Below are 16,899 nucleotides of genomic sequence, written 5' to 3' on the forward strand. Positions count from 1 at the left end.
GAGTCACTGTCAGTGAGATTTTGCAGTGTGTCGTGTAGTGTTGGTTTCTTAGAAAATATACAATATATTGACGAATCTTTTGCAAATTAATCACAGACAGTTTTTATGTTCGTGTATGATTTATTATTGTTTATTTTTACTTTATGTATATGTAGTGCCATTGAAATTTGTGTTCTACACATCACAAAGAGATTTGATATCTTAAATCGTCTGCGTTTTGCAAAGAACCAATTTATAGAGCTTCAATGTAAGTAAAGCCTTTTATTACATACTTTGTTTTCCTTTTAAAACAACACCTCGAGCAGTTACTATCATTTATGTAACTTTGACACAACTTTAGCAATCAGTATCGCTTTTTTCTAATAATTGAACGTTTTTATTTACATTCAGTCATTATTACTTAACGACATTTGGAAAATAAACTGACTTTTAGGTAAATGTGTATTGTAATAAAAATACATTACTACAGTGATTAGTATTATAATAAAGCAAAATGTTTAAAGAAAAAAAAATATTAAAACATGTTTATTCATAATACATCTATAAACCTTACGCCATATGTTCGTTGTCAATAAATGCAAAGTTTTAGAAAGTGTTTTTGCAATACATTTCATTTCATTGTTAATATTAAGGTCAAAGCATAAACAGTAACAGTTTGGTGAAACAATCATTTTTCTAAGACATTTTTTGAATTCAATAGCATTTATTTTTATATGTCTTTACTCTTGACTTAATCCTTAAAGGTTATATCCTGTCTAAAACACAAAAATAATGTCCAAAGCCCAAAACAATAACGATGAAATTCAAAATAAGTAGTACAGAAAGCAAAACTAGTGTTTATTGTAATTCCATACCCTGGTTTTAAATAATAGATGATGACATCAGTTTTCTCTCACTTAAAATAAACAATAGTTTCTTTATTGATGTCATTGGATATCTTTATATGTTATTGTCATATAAGAAATGCATAAAAAAATATTGAATTTTTCAAATAATTCTTCTTTTATATTGCATTACTTATAAATACCAAATAATGTTTATGTATGTTTAATTCATAGCATGAATTCTATGAATATTGCCATTAAAAAAAAACAGAACAAATGTGCAATAAAATAATAATTTCGCATAATGTAATAATGCTCTTGCATGGAAAAAATTTATTCCTTTCTTCTGTTTCAGAACTTTAATTGTCAAAGACATAATTAAAAATAAAAAATATATCTACCGCATATGGTACAATAAGACATAAAATACTATTAAACAAAATAGTTATTTGGATAAACAGAAAAATATTAGACTATTTACATAAAATTTCTGACAAATGTTTTCCATAAGAAGACATTTTACTTGAATTTCATATATGTATGATTGAATGGAAGATTGATGCACAGCTTAGTACTTTGATAATAAAATTTAAACAGATTATATCGATCCTCTTTTATGATTTGTCTCTATGGTTTTTATTACTTTGTGTCTAGGTCATAAAAGCTATTGTTAGTTAATGAATTGCAGATAGTATCATTTTACTGGTATATCACAAACTCAAATAAACTTTTAATAAATTACAATGTAAATGTTATGACATTTGTCACAAATATTCAGGGAGTGAAGTTTTTTTTGACTACAATCTACCTTTCCACAAGTTATTTAGCAAAACAATCAAGATTCACTTTAAAACCATGGGAAGTATTCAAAGCTTTATTACTCCCGTCAATTTGACAATATGCATACCTCAGTATAACTAAAGAGAATAATAGAAGTAATAGAAATTATTATATCATCATAATAGCATATTAATAGTGCCTTAGTTATTAGTTTTGCCTTCCTAAATGAGAACTAAAATCACAGTCTGTTTCATTGGCCCGTTATGGTTTACTATCTTTGTCATTGTTGTAATAGAAGATTTTTATGTAGCAATAATTACTTGTTGGTTGAATAGAAAATTTAATGGTTTCTTTGTTTAATTAAAAGTTACATTCATGACAAAGCTGATGCTTTAGAAATATCCTTGGAAGAAATAAGTGAGGCAGTTTAATCCATATTAAAGTAAGGGGATATATTTTCAATGTCATTTCCAATTAATTACTATCAATTGTAAAATATATAAAAGAAAAGTAATACATAGTAACAGAGGTAAAAAATAACATTCTCTTATACAATATTGGTTTTGCAACTTATATAGAACCGAATACAGCAAAAGATTGCCATTTTCTTAGTCATATTCAGACTACAAGGTCATGTCTGGTTTGATATTTAGTCGACAATATATTAATCGTGTATCGGTTATATAAATTCGTAAAACCGAACTTAATATTATAATCTATAATGACACTGAAACTTGCGCGACAATTTTTTTTTTTTTGCTAATATACCAAATCAACTATATATATTATGCGCCCCATTTCATATTTTGTAATCTTCGATTTAAACGAATCAAATTAAGAAATAATGTGACGAACTAAGCAGAGTGTATTATAATAATTTATTCTAGACATATTGACACTTGTATAATTTTCTAAAGATATTGACATAAGACATTTCGTATTTTTTTTTATTATATCAACGTTGAAGTTACCTAACACCTTTTATAATTAATAATCTGTTGAATAAAAAAAAATGATTGATGATTTTAAATTCCATAATATTAATTTTAAACGTATTCTAGACATCATTTTAATTCGCTTTACTTTTTGGGTTCGAATCTACAGCTGAATTTAGTGTTTCTAAATTAATTAGTTTCGGCTCGTTTTTGATCATTGATTCTAACTATAATTCCATCGTTAATTTAATTGTGTGCATATTAATTTTTCTGGGTCTAAATACTAACACACAATACACTCTAGTTTCGTGATACGGTCATTCCATAAATGTATTAAGTTCTAAGTTTAAGGCAGCAATCATAAGTTGTATATAACGAGAACAAAACAGTTACATGTTCAAATCAACATTTCGTTATAAAAACAAAACAAGAATTAATATATGAAAACATTGAGTAATATAATTAACATTATCATCTATCTGGAAGAATGGACTGGGTCAATTGATTTCCGCATCATTCGTTGCCCTACAATGTCGATCGCCGGTTGACGTTTGCCAATTGCAGTACGTAATATATCTGTCATCGCAATCGCATAGTTTAATCGCTCGAAATCCTTTTTGTTAATTTTATATCTGTTTTTTGTTTGTATAACTTTTGTTAAATTTTAATCTAATAGCACGTATGTTTTGTGTCATATTTGATTTTTTTAAATCCATATTCAAATATTAAATTCATATTTATAACGGATATTATACAAATGACCCTATAGCAACAAATGTGCTGTATCTGTCTTACGATGCGTCTTTGTTATTGTTACAAGTTGTAAATAATCTTGACCCAGTTACTTGGACCTAATTCTTATTAATTCACTTATTCACTTAGAGCATGTCATTATTTAAAGTCAATAACAGCTACACATTGTAAACAATGCACACATCAAAAATCAAGATAGTTTTATAAATTGTTATTGTTATTACTAAGAATTGGTGCAGAAAACGTATCCTGTAAAATATAATAGTATTTTTAAATAATCGTCACAATACAGTATCATTTATGAATTAACATCGCCTCTATTTTGTTTACAAAGAACAAAATTTCCTCAAATACAATCTTTTTGTATCCTTATGTAATTTTTTCACACGAAAGTGCTAATAGTTTTATTGAGCAAATCGAATTTTATAAGAAGACTTTATAAAACACATAGAACTTACCAATTTCAATCAAAAATATAGCAATGACAGTCATGACGATATCATGATATTATTAAAAAAAGGTGAAATCAAGATATGTCATATCATCGTTCCTATTTTAAATAAAAGTGTTAAAAAAGCTTTTATTTTTATTGATTAAAAATCATGACATATTCTTTGTTAGAGCAATACGCCTACAAATACACAAATTAGTTACAAACAGAACTCTCAGAACAGAAATAAATCTGAGCATAAAATGGTTGCTACAAATAAGCGCAATAAACCTTAATAATCAGGCAATCCGTGAGTCAATAGCAACAAAGTAAATCGAGCGAAACATTACATTGCAACATACATTAAACGATCGGAATAAACAATGTTTCCCTAAGATAATTGATCGAAGTTATATGTTATAATAAACAAGAACATGCACTAAATACATCAAAAGTATGTCTAAGATCGTAAGCGGGGCTTGGTTGTGACGCAAGCGATTGCGCAAAGAACATTGCGACTTTAGCTCCGACGAACCGTGCCACTTTCCACGCACCTCTTTGTAAGAAACTAATACATAGAAATCCATATTATAATCGCAAACCTGTTAACAGAAGGGAATCTTCTTAATAATTGTATCCTATACAATAAAAAGATATTCCGAGCTCGTAATTAATATTTTGTCGAAATGTTATCAGTGTAATAAACAACGGAAGATGTAAATAATGTAAATATGAAAAGAGATAAAACGAAGTGAAAACGCAATTAGTCTTCCATCAAGGACCTCACATTTTAGATTCATTCGTCACTCTGAAACAAATTAAACTTTTCATATTTTGCTCCGCTTGCTGTTATTGCGGCAATATACGGCATCCTTTGGAATAAAGTCGAATAGAAAGATATTCTTCTTGTAAAGGAATGTGTTTATTTGCCAATTACGGTGCAAGGTCCGTAAATTGCGCAACGATCGGACACACGGTTACTTGGTCAGTTAACTGCACGCATTTAGAAATGATTAAATTACTGACGACATTTTATACCAAATAGTAGCAACTATGGACGTAATAAAATTCAAAAATAAAAGAAAATAATAGATAACTCAGAGGTGAACAGTGGGTTTGTATAATTTTTCTTACGTCATTTTTAACTATCCATCAGATGTTGCCTAATTCTGCAAATTTTTTCTTTGATTTGATATTCAACGCACAATACTCCGTATTTTCGCTGTTACACAGATGCTGTTAGCTAAACTTCGATCATAAATTGAAATGAATAACTATTTATATACATTTTCCGACGAATGTGACTAAGTAAGGCATCAACAGCTCAACAGGATATCTTATCTGATAGCTTAGCCATAATATGAAGGTATACTTCACGCTCCATTACCCTGAAGTACCAGCTATCGCCCAGTCATAAATCAATATTATATTTTCACGCTGATACTATATCTTTCTGAATCCATGTATCACACTGAAAATGTTCAAACCAGAGTTATAAAATGCAATTGCAAATTTTTTTAACGGTTTCCGTATCTCACATTGTAACTTCAAATGTCTATATAAACATTTATAAAGCTATATTATGTGTTACCCCGCAACTTATTCTTAACTTTGGTGCTATGAAAATCCCTAATAAATCGCCTTATCCATAAAAAAGTTGTAAGCCCTTGAGTAAGCATATATCTTTTGGTATTTAACAAATATTTTAATCATATTTTCGATCTTGCAAAATGATCTGAGTAACAGCGTTAAAGTATTTAGGAAGCAATATTCACGAAACATATTGAAATGAAGTTTATCTTCGAATCATCTAATGTTGTTGCTTAATAAAAATTCCACACATAGCAGATTGCTTGCCTAGATGCAGAACGCGAAAATTCCCGAAACAATATTACCCATATCGATGTTCTTTAGTAGCAGAAGTTTAAAATGTTACTCCAAGAATATCTTATAATGAGAAAACATGAACAACAAAAACAGTCACAGAATTAGTAGGTCCGAACAAATCATAATTCCTTCCAGAACTTTCGAATCTAAAAACATAGTTTTCGATAAAAATTGTAGTGAAGGTTATGAACTCCGTTATCGTCTTTTTTTATATAAGCAAGGCATTACACAGATTTTTTTAACTGTATTAAATAAAAATGTTTTATATTTATTATAATTTAATTTATTGAGATATTATGAACAAAGATAACATTTGTCCTTATCCAACTTTTTTGATTTACAATTGCGTCTATGTATTTTTTTTTTAATTAAATCGACGTAAAATGTTATTTTAGCTTAAATTATTTCCGTAATTGCATGTTATTTCAAACTTTACAATTTTCCGAGATTATATCATCTCTTATAGCACCTTTGTTTTTTATACTTTTGGTTATCTGTATTTGTCTATTCTTATAATATAATTTCGAAGATAGGAAAATATCATTAACAAAATACTTAAATTCTATTTACATTTTCAAAGCCGCTGAAAGCCATTAGTGGAATAAAATTATTGACAAGTGTATTATGTAGACATCTATTCATGTTTTTCATCGATAATGTTGTAGAGAGAAATTAATTTTTTACCGAAGTTTGAATAGCGACCTTGAAAGTAAGAATTTTGAAAATATACATTAATTAATTTTTTAACTGATACAATATGAATAAAAATATAAGCAAGCCTCGGTAAACGTTACCAAACCCCATGGAACATAAACGATGGGACCTGCATAATATTAATAATTAGGTATGTGACAGGTGACCTTGCGGGGTCATAACCGTTTCACGAGGGCGCTCACCATAGACCGACCCTTCATGAATAATAGGACCTTCCCGTAAACCGAAACTTATTACTTCATTAGTGTAATGGCGCGTATTGACATATTAAACTGACTAAATTATATAATACATAAAACAAATCGATTTAAAATTGTCGTTATATCATCTTAAATCCAAACAAAATCTCGAAAAACAGTACATATTTTGTGTGAAGTATAATGTTGAAATACTTATTGCACATATTTTAATTTCCTACGACCTGCATCTTCCTCAGATCTTAACAGTTAGTACATCCCATTTATACTGTTAATGTCTGAAAGAGATCCAATGGTCTTCAAATTATAAAAGGTAAAATAATTCCTCGTTCATATACAATAAGGGCCATCGAATTAAAAACCTTCTTTAATGAAGTCTGCCTGTCTCACGATTAATTGAGTTACGTATCTTAGGAAGAAACAACAACTTTTAGTTAGCAACTTCAAATTTTAAACGTCGACAATTTATTAAATATTTTTGTCAATATTTGTCAGACAAAATTTCCGAGAACCATTTAAAGAGTCTAATGCAACTGTAGTGTTTTTCATACATCACAACATAAAAACTATCTAGATTTAAATATATTTTTTAATGTCTTAGATACCAGGCCAATATGTATAAACAAGTACTGCTATCTTCATATCTTATAAAGAACTAAGAGATGACGATTTTTATAATCACTACACTACGTGTTCAATACCGTGTTTCTTTGTTATATGAAAAATTTCTTAATTTATCAAACAACGCGATAAAGTTCCGGGTATCAGTTAGTTTTTTCACAAATACCTTCCTCCTAGAGTCAACAACACCGTATTCGTGCAAAAAGAATCCTTTAGGAGACGTCTTGTAATTAGAATGCTAGTCGTGATCGGGTATCATGCTGCACTTTCTATAGTATACAATGGACTATACCAAAAAAAAACTAATATAACTATAATGTACATATAAATAAGGTATAATATTGAATAGCAACGAACATCTTATAATGACTAACATCTAAGGACAAAGAACAGTTTGGGAGACAGACAACAACAGTATATCGATTGTACCAACACAGGTGAAAACGCATTAGTTATAACAAAGCTTTTATTATTTAGTTAAATCAAAACAAATACGTTTTATAAATGCTTATTTATGCAACTAAAACGGTTTGTACTACAAAATAAATCATTGGCTGTATTAAATATTTTAGCATAGTCTGTGACAACTGACACTTGACAGTTGTATCACTGACGCTTTGTCCGCGCAGTCGGTTTTAGGGTAAAAAATTAAATAATATCGTGTTACAAATTAAGTTACATATAAATGTATATCAATTTTCAATCTTAATCGAATGATTTTCTTTCTCATCGGTATAGTTATTAGACACATTTAACATTGTCAGTATACACAATACATATGTTGGGTATTTGTATGAGGTCAACTGGTGTCTTGATATCAGTTCGTTGTAAACGCCGATGACCTCATATCGCGATATCAAGCAGATGGTTGACCGAATTTTCATAGTAACAAACTAAAATCACTGCCCTAGATACAGTACAATGCCATAAAATACAATGAATTATTAGTATAACTAACATTATATTAATACTGACTATATCATTGCTCTAATTTTTCCTTACGTTCAACTTTCAAAGTTTCTCTTTATTTTAGTACGATGATTGTTCATAAGCCGTAAATACTAAATGTATTGCACTATATGTACACAGCAACCTTCATAGTAGGTTTTTTTGTTTCTATAACAAGTCTCTATCCATAATATATTATATGAATCTAGTTATGTTAGTACTTCTTTCTATTAAGTCGAACCAGCATACTATACGTGTCACACAAATCAAACAAGATATGTGTAATGCATTACCTTCGACTCGTATAGAACATTTACTGTAAGATAAATATTGAAATTTATTTTAATATAAAAGCGACAGTAACTTGGCCTTTCCTTTATTGTTATATACAAATTTACGTTTTCAAGGTTGACAAGGTGGAGTAAACTCAAAAATTAATTTAAGCTCAGAAAGTCTAAAGTCGATAAAATAATCAATATTTTTATTTATTTACCCATATAGTCTTTATGTTAATTTTCTCTCTTCGCGTCTTTAAGTTTCGTGAAAATCGTTTCAGACAATTAAGAATCAGCGAAGTACCGCCATCAAATAATAAATCCGCAAAAAAATCTTCTCAGTATATAGAATTCATCGTGATTCATAATTTTTAGTTAAGAAATCCGATCCAATGTACGATCAAATGACGTCATTGTCATTTAAATGAAGAAAAATTCATCGACTTATCGTAATTGAAATCTAGTATATTCTTTATATAAATAAAAATCCCATCTCCTTAATAAATTACCCCTTCCAAATAGTATTGTGTCTATAAAATGCCAAATAAAATGCGTATTAGTCACCAAGGACTAACTTACGGAGCGATTTAGTCTGCGAATATTTTCTATTTTTATGAACGTACCATATTACATACTTAAGTACCCATCATTTAACCAGCTTGGAAATGGTATCTATAACCAAAATTACCCTCTATCTACCTCAGATTTTTTTATGTTTATAACTAACATATAGGACATTCTAGTATATTACTGACACGACCTGGTATAACATACGATAATAAATATAGTTTAATTGGCCTTATTTAATACGGCAAGTGGCAGATGAATCAGTGTGACGATGACCCGGGGACGGTCGATCAACTCGTATTACTTATTGAGATGTAACGTGTTAGCCATTCTGTCTACAACTTCATTAATATATAATATACCTACATATGTTCTAACTAGAGAGTTATATTTCAAATCTTATACAGCTTTAATTGGTGTTACGTAGTTACTTATATAATATAGTAATTAGCATTGAAATGAATAAATAACGTTTTTTTTTTGTATCGTATTAGGCCGCGTTTTAATGGTCTCAGATCCGCTTTCTATTAACGCGTCTACTTACTGTGTCTAACAGCTTTATAATATGTTTGTTGTATGGTAAAAAACACATTAATAATTCCTTTTACAAGTTACGTAGCCGGATAAAATAAATGTTAGGGAATCTGTAATGGCAGAAAGTTATGACTCATTCTCGTTTATACATACATTATATTCGAGGCGTCAAACATTTGGGGTTTGGTAAAAGATATATATTTTTTATATCGTTTTTAATAAAGATCAATGAAGAAAAACTACGCATTTTAAACAAAATACCGTTCAATAGGTTTCAAAGTGTAGGTAAATAATATTTTAGGAATAATCCAAATATTAATTGACTTTCTTATTTCATATCGTACTTCCTTACCCTCTGTTCACAAAGGACGTCATTTAAAATGATTTAATATAACCTCAGTTTTAGCTACTGTTATAGCTCATTATATTTTCTAACATGTCCAGTTCTAGTTAACACAAAGCAATAGAATATACACAATGCGACTATTGAAGGTGAATGTCAGACGGCGGGACTGATGGTGCGCATACCAATGTTGATACTTTTACTAGACAGGTGGTGTGACCATTGTGTGCAGTCCTTGGTTGTGTATCTGAGTATTTGAATTGTGAAATATCGTCTGTAACAAGACTGTATCCAAGAACCTCTGTTATGATACGAAAACTTTTACATATATGTGTATATGATTATAAACTTCTCTACAAAACAATTTTAGATAAATAGATAATCATCAGTTTTTCAAATGACTTTCATATCCAAATAAAAATACAGTTGATGAAGGCTTATAGTTTAAATTCGTTGTAACACTCGATGGAGTACTGCTACATTATGTACGCTCGTATTACAATACGTCATTAAACAAACTCGTATAAATAATGGGACAATTTACTTCAATGTCTTTACTTCCGGTTAGTTTGCTGTATATGATATCTGAATATGGCATCCGCGTAAAATCATAACGTTTTATATATTTCTATAGTGAGATTAGAGTGATTGCTTCTAATAAAGCGTTTATCTTAAGCCATGTCACATATTACACGACTACACGTAATGTGGTCACATGTCATGTATTGTTGACGGAAAATAGCACACATACACGTGACTGACGTAATATAAGTGTCGTGGAGTTATTACCTTAAATTATATGTGCAAGCCTTTTTTGCTACCGGCTGAAAAATGTTTGCTGCAGCCTATTGCCACAACTCTGGACCGACACGTCTGGTCCTTATAGAGCATATAGGTTTTCTGGAAGAAATCTTTCAGCACCTATAAAATGTATCAGTACCTAACTATTACAAGGACGTTATTATAGTTTTCCTGTTGGTCATAAATTTTCTATTTCATACCATGAAAGATGTAGGTACATATGAAACAAATGTCTTTTATTAATTTTAATCCCGATTAAAATCGATACCATAGATCAAACATAGTTATTTTAATCATACTTTTTGTTACAGATCCTAATTTATCTGAAATCACAATAAGCTGAACCAAGTGAAGGTAAATATTAAAACGACATTTTATTTTTTGTATAAAACCGTTTTACTATGTAAATTGAGAACCGTTATTCATCCTTTGCTGTTATATGTATATATATGATTATATACAGAAACATTTATCATTCACAATGGGCCTTGGTATTGTATGTGCTGTAATTATTTTATTTTTTTTCATATGTCGTCCTCAAAATGCTTCTTGGAACTTAATGAATAATAACAACTTGAATGGCCGTTCATCTTAATTTTTAAGCTCATGACTGTTTACGTTTTTTTTTTTTTTGTGCAAAAGTAACAGGTTGAGAACGTAAATGAATATACCATATTTTTATTGATTTAATAAGCATAGGCATTCTGTAACACGCTAATATGTTCCTAACATTATTAAAATAATATTACTTAAACGTAATTTGTTTATAAACTGCTGACAGATATATTTCTTATTCTATTATCTTTTCAGAAGATTAATGGTTTTTCTTTATTCAGACTAATCACAACAGTTCGTTTTCAAACACCCACGGCATTGACGCAATGCGTCTCAAAAATAGACAAATAATTACAGAAAATGTTGTAACCTTAGTACAGTTAAATAGAATCTATCGTATGGATATACAAACATTGTTTATCTGAGACAGTGACGAACTACTTTGGTTGTTTAAAAAATATGAAAAAAAAACAATTTTTTTTTCCCATTCGTGAAAACATTTTTTCTTCATTAGCTACTGATTTTATTCCAAATTATAATTTGGATCAGAAACACGCAAAATTATTACTTATGTTCAAAAAATACATTGTAAAAAAATCTTTCGTGTTTATTTTTAAAATTAAAGGTTAAGATAACAGATCTCACGTCTAAAGACCTCTCAGTAGCAAATAAAAATACATAGCATGTAAAAACAGGGGATGCATCAGAGTATTGGCCGAGTGAGTCAGCGGTCGTCTGTAAACCGGTCTGCTGTGTAAAGTATTCGATGCTGCCTTACTTCTACAACAGGAACTAAATTCTGTGCGAATGCAAAATACGCTTTTTTTTTTAATTTCAATTCTATTTTCAAAAAAAAAATATTTTTCGAAATCTCATTAATATAATACATATTTTGATACTCATTTTTTTTTTACTATTTTTTCCTATCCTATGGCTACTATGTATAAATAACAACAAGATTCTTTTCTGCATAATTTGTAGAATGTCATACAAAAGTATTTATCAACGAACTGTCACTAAACCTAAAGAAACAGCCTTCATAATGGAAGTTCCAAGCCATTGTATCGACCGTGGTGTAGCGTACCACCTATTGTAACCTTGAACGCACATATAGAATATAGATTCACATTAAACAGCCCAAATATATACCTACTACATTAATAAAACTATCAAAAACCCTCAAACCGGGCTTGTATGAAACTCCCCTGTAATATCCGCATAAAGATATTCCAAAAAATGAATCGATAAAGATTATTCTTATTGCCAACCCTATATTACCTCATAGTTATATCAATAACAAAATCTAATTACTTTCCGATATATTAAACCAATTATAGTTTCAAGGTGGTTCGTATTGTTAATTTCTATTATAGATATAATGAAATTTAGGAATTTAATAACTACCTTCATATTGTTGATTGTAAATGTTACCAGTACGTCCCCGCATTTTAATAGATTTGTGATTTTGGCACCTATCCGAGTCTGCAAAGTTATTACATAACTATGCAGGTATAGCCCCTTTTCATTTAGCCTCTATTCAGACAATATTTAATTTGCAAAATCAAGACAAAATACGACTCTTGACAGCTTATGAATAGACAAAATTATTTTTTTATAATAGCGCTAACTATATCCGTAAATAGGACTTGATTGATATTTTTATAACTTTAGAAGTGGTCACGATGAGTCATTTGACATTTGCAAAACGTGGCGCTTACTACTGCCAACAACTTCACGGAACATTCCATTGGATCCCGTTAACGTGACGGCTAGCTTAGATCTCAGCGAGCAAAACAATGGATAGCCTTCAAAATAAAAAATATAAATAACATTACAATATATGAATAAATAAGAATTTCTTTATTAATTTGAAAAGACAACGAGATCACGTCGAGAAAGATAGTCTTTCCAAATATGTATATAATTAAATCCTGTCTAAATACATTTGTAAACTCAGCCTTCATAACAGATAAGTCTTTTGAATGTATCTAACTAGTGCAGAATTTAGTCAAATTAATTTACCTTGCAATATATCTGGTTTGTTAATCGAGTACCGTTTATAGTAAATACCATAAAAGTTTTCTTGTTCCACGTAAATCGGTTAGCATTTTTAAAGTATAATAATTTATAAACAGTTATAATAACTCCGTTCTGATGCCGTGGGATCTTTCCGCGGTCCGCTATATATTGTTAAGTATTTTTTTATTATAATAATGTCACTCTCGTTCTCAGATGTTTGGATATTTTTTCAAGCCCCTGACCTTACATCTTGACCTAGGTAATGTGAAACAGATTTTAAGCAGAGTTCAATAAAGTTTAATTTAGTTTCAAATTAGAAAAATCTTGTGTTGGGTGTAATAAAGAAGCGAAATGGTATTGTTTGTCGTTCACTCTCCCCTTTAAAATTCTGCCTTGTTTTAACGGTTCATTTTAATCTAGGAGTAAAGAACCCCGGCTGACTGCAGTATTTTAATCCATTAAATGTGTGAAAGAAAACAAACGTGTTTGCTCAAAAATATGAGCTTATAAGTTTGAATAATACAAACTCAATACTCAATAAAAGTTACAAATTATATAAAAATAGAACAATTTTAAATATTATCGTCCGGCATTCAATTTAACTCATCTCCATGCCTATTTGAATATGTACTAAAAAGTTTGAATTAAAACATATTTTATTTGTTTTACATGATATAATTAATATGGTACGTTGATGATAAATTTAGATCGTGACTGGAGGCCCGGACCCATGCGAGCAATGATGCAAACTTCTTTCATTTTTAGTCATTGGTAACACCACATGGGGTAGTCTGTTGTCCCTCGGGTGTGATAAACGTTATTATATATAAATAACATCCTACCGCACCTTCACCAGGGCTTTGTTAGTTTTGTTTAGTTAAAAAAATTTAAATTACCACGCCGCGACAACCCTTAATCAAACTCTATCTTCTACTGAATTGAACTTTTATAATTTTACTATTTTTATTATTTGTTTTTTTCTTAGTAACCAAGCGACTAGTGATATAATTTTTCAAACTTGTTTGTTATTCAAAAATGTCAACCATCTACTGCAATCAATATCACTCTAACCATGTTCTAAAAAAACTTCCCTTATGGCGTTCTAATAGGGTTTGTGTAGTTAAAAGGAAAAAGGTAAAAATTAATCGCAATACCTATTTCAATTTACATACGAAAAACATAAATTATATTTTAACAATACAGTAATTTGTGTCCATTCTTTTGGTTTGGTGTTATCTGTCATCTAATTGGTCAAAATAATTCCTAGAAACATTAAAATGTTCAATCACTGTACATAACAGACATAAAATAAAAGAGGCAGCTTTTTTAAAAATTACGAATTTAAAGAAAATGATATGCAAACTTTCACTGTGCATATTTTTGGCTACTCGCAACATCCTTATGAAGGTGTTAAAGTTTTTTGATTCACATTTTTATATACTCCCTAATAGGTAGATGTGTCGGTCACAAGGCTGTTCCTTTAACCACTGACATACTCATAGTTAACCCTCGATTAAAAAGGCATCGGTAAAATATTCATCACAATGAGATCACTCCCACTAGGAACAGCACGTACATTTAATGATACTCACTGGACTTAAAATAGATTTAAATGTATAAAGCTAAAACTGTCTACGTTGTATACATCGATCAGGAAACTAACAAAGAAGTTTACAACTTCTTATCATCTGTCTAGTAATGACAATAGTCTCGTAATAAAAGCTAACAGTGCTATTATGCTCACGATAATGTCAGTGTTTCCTTGTACGGCGTTGAATGTTTTATTTACTTGACATTAATTTTATTGGTACTTTTTCGATTTTTTTCTTCTTATAATTACATATTAATATATTTTATTACATGAAATATAAGTTTATCTAATTCTTAGTATATTATCAGGTGGATAACCGTAGCGGAGTCTGGTATGGGCGTGCGGTGATTCAATTACAATATAATGACAGAGGGAGAGAAACAGCAGAGCGCTGGCGGCGCCAATGCCGCACCACAACACAGGAAGGGGCACAGGTAAAAAACTGATCCATAGAGTTTTAATTATATAGATACCTAAATCATCATTTGATCCGACGACAGAACGAACAGTTTTATTGGTTCTGCTCCGATTCATGTTTGGACAAAATAATAAAGGCTCAAAGAACATGATCAAGAAGTGATTGACTGTTAATAATCCCTGTCCTCTTAATGTTTAATATATATGGTCTATGGTCGAACCATTTTGTCTGTAATTTGTATATAGTGATGAAGATAACGAACGCCGTATGTATCGTTCAATGCATCGCAGTTCTAAATGTACAGATCATAATAAATGTGATGTTCACACGTAGGTGCTTTCATGTGTATCGCTTACGTTATGTTGTTTTACGAATATGGTAAAACAAATCGTATGTTTATAAAATACAAAATGTAAATGACAAAATAGTTTAATTTTTTATTACTAATAATTAGATTCAACAAAATAATTCATTTCCGAAAAGGTATTGCTTGATTGACATGAAATGTAAATATTATTTTTACTCGTAAGTAATTAAAATGTTGATGCTATGTAAAAAATCTGTAATTAGTGTTTCAAAAAAGACTGTAGACCTTTTGATGTAATGGCCTTGTTTTTTTGTATTACGAGTCTAAAAATACATCTTATTTTCTTTCGCACATATAAGCCCATGCAAAAGACTCTTTCTTACGTAATTTATTCACAAGGAACTCAAATACACCATATAAGTTACACTCGTTAGACTTTTTGAATGTTTTAGAACAAATTAATTAATGCGGCTAATGTTTAGCCAATAGCTCAACCTTCGATGTAACGAATTTATAATTTCCTAAAATTCCAAACAAAACTACGTTTGAGTTTCTTTTTCTTGCGTCATTGTTTACTTCGTGCGTTGCTCCAGCGATAAGCAGGAACATGTAACTTTTATATTCAATACTTACAATTAAACCGTTCCCTTAATACAACCGTAGTTTAAGGTAAAAGATAAATACAAATGCAACGGAACTCTTGAGAAGTTTCACATGTGTTGGTAATTAGATTCAATCAAATCGATAACTCGCTTTGAAGAGAAACTTAAACCAAAGGAAATGTTATTATGGCCGTTGAAATCAAAAAATACATATTAATATTGGCCATACCTTGTGATTATTATATAAGATTTGTAAGGGTTAATAATTGAGGTTACTTAATAAAACTTCAATTTTATGATTGTTAAACAACAACGAAAATATTACCGATTTAAGGGTATCAATTCTTTTATATAGATATAGCGCTGGAACAACAAAAATTTAAACTGTTCAGGATGAACTACGACCACTACAACCGGACCTATTCATATAATGTATGAATTACATGTTACATACGAATGTTTTTATTATGATTTCATATACTGTTCTAATACAAGATAAAGCCGTCACAATGCTATCAGATACTGTAAGGTTTGCGACACCTGGCCCACATATGATCTAATCGCTCTACACGGTATCGGACCAACCTAAACGTTTAGTCATCTCAAACTTCTTTGTCAAAACAGTTCCCCATAAACATCCAAATAAATGACAGTTACTTGTTGAATACAACGTGAAAGTGAAATCGAAGATGCCTTAGTTATATTTGGGACGCTGCGAAATTTTGCCGCGGACCATAACGTTGTTGTTTCAATATTGTGTTTTATTTTTGTTATTTCTTTTTTCGATATGTCGGTCAC

At 29.9% G+C, this 16,899-nt stretch overlaps 1 protein-coding gene across 1 annotated transcript in view; it reads left to right on the forward strand.

Moving 5' to 3' along the window:
* Nucleotides 1-16,899, forward strand: part of LOC116778108 (solute carrier organic anion transporter family member 5A1) — a 26,915-nt gene continuing 10,016 nt past the window's right edge. The window contains exons 1-3 of the mRNA XM_061529804.1: nt 1-247; nt 10,921-10,963; nt 15,083-15,208. Of these exons, the coding sequence (XP_061385788.1) occupies nt 15,138-15,208 (71 nt within the window). The 5' untranslated portion in view covers nt 1-247; nt 10,921-10,963; nt 15,083-15,137. The remainder of the gene's footprint in view (nt 248-10,920; nt 10,964-15,082; nt 15,209-16,899) is intronic.

The sequence above is a fragment of the Danaus plexippus genome, chromosome 6, assembly GCF_018135715.1.
Source record: "Danaus plexippus chromosome 6, MEX_DaPlex, whole genome shotgun sequence".
Lineage (NCBI taxonomy): Eukaryota > Metazoa > Arthropoda > Insecta > Lepidoptera > Nymphalidae > Danaus > Danaus plexippus.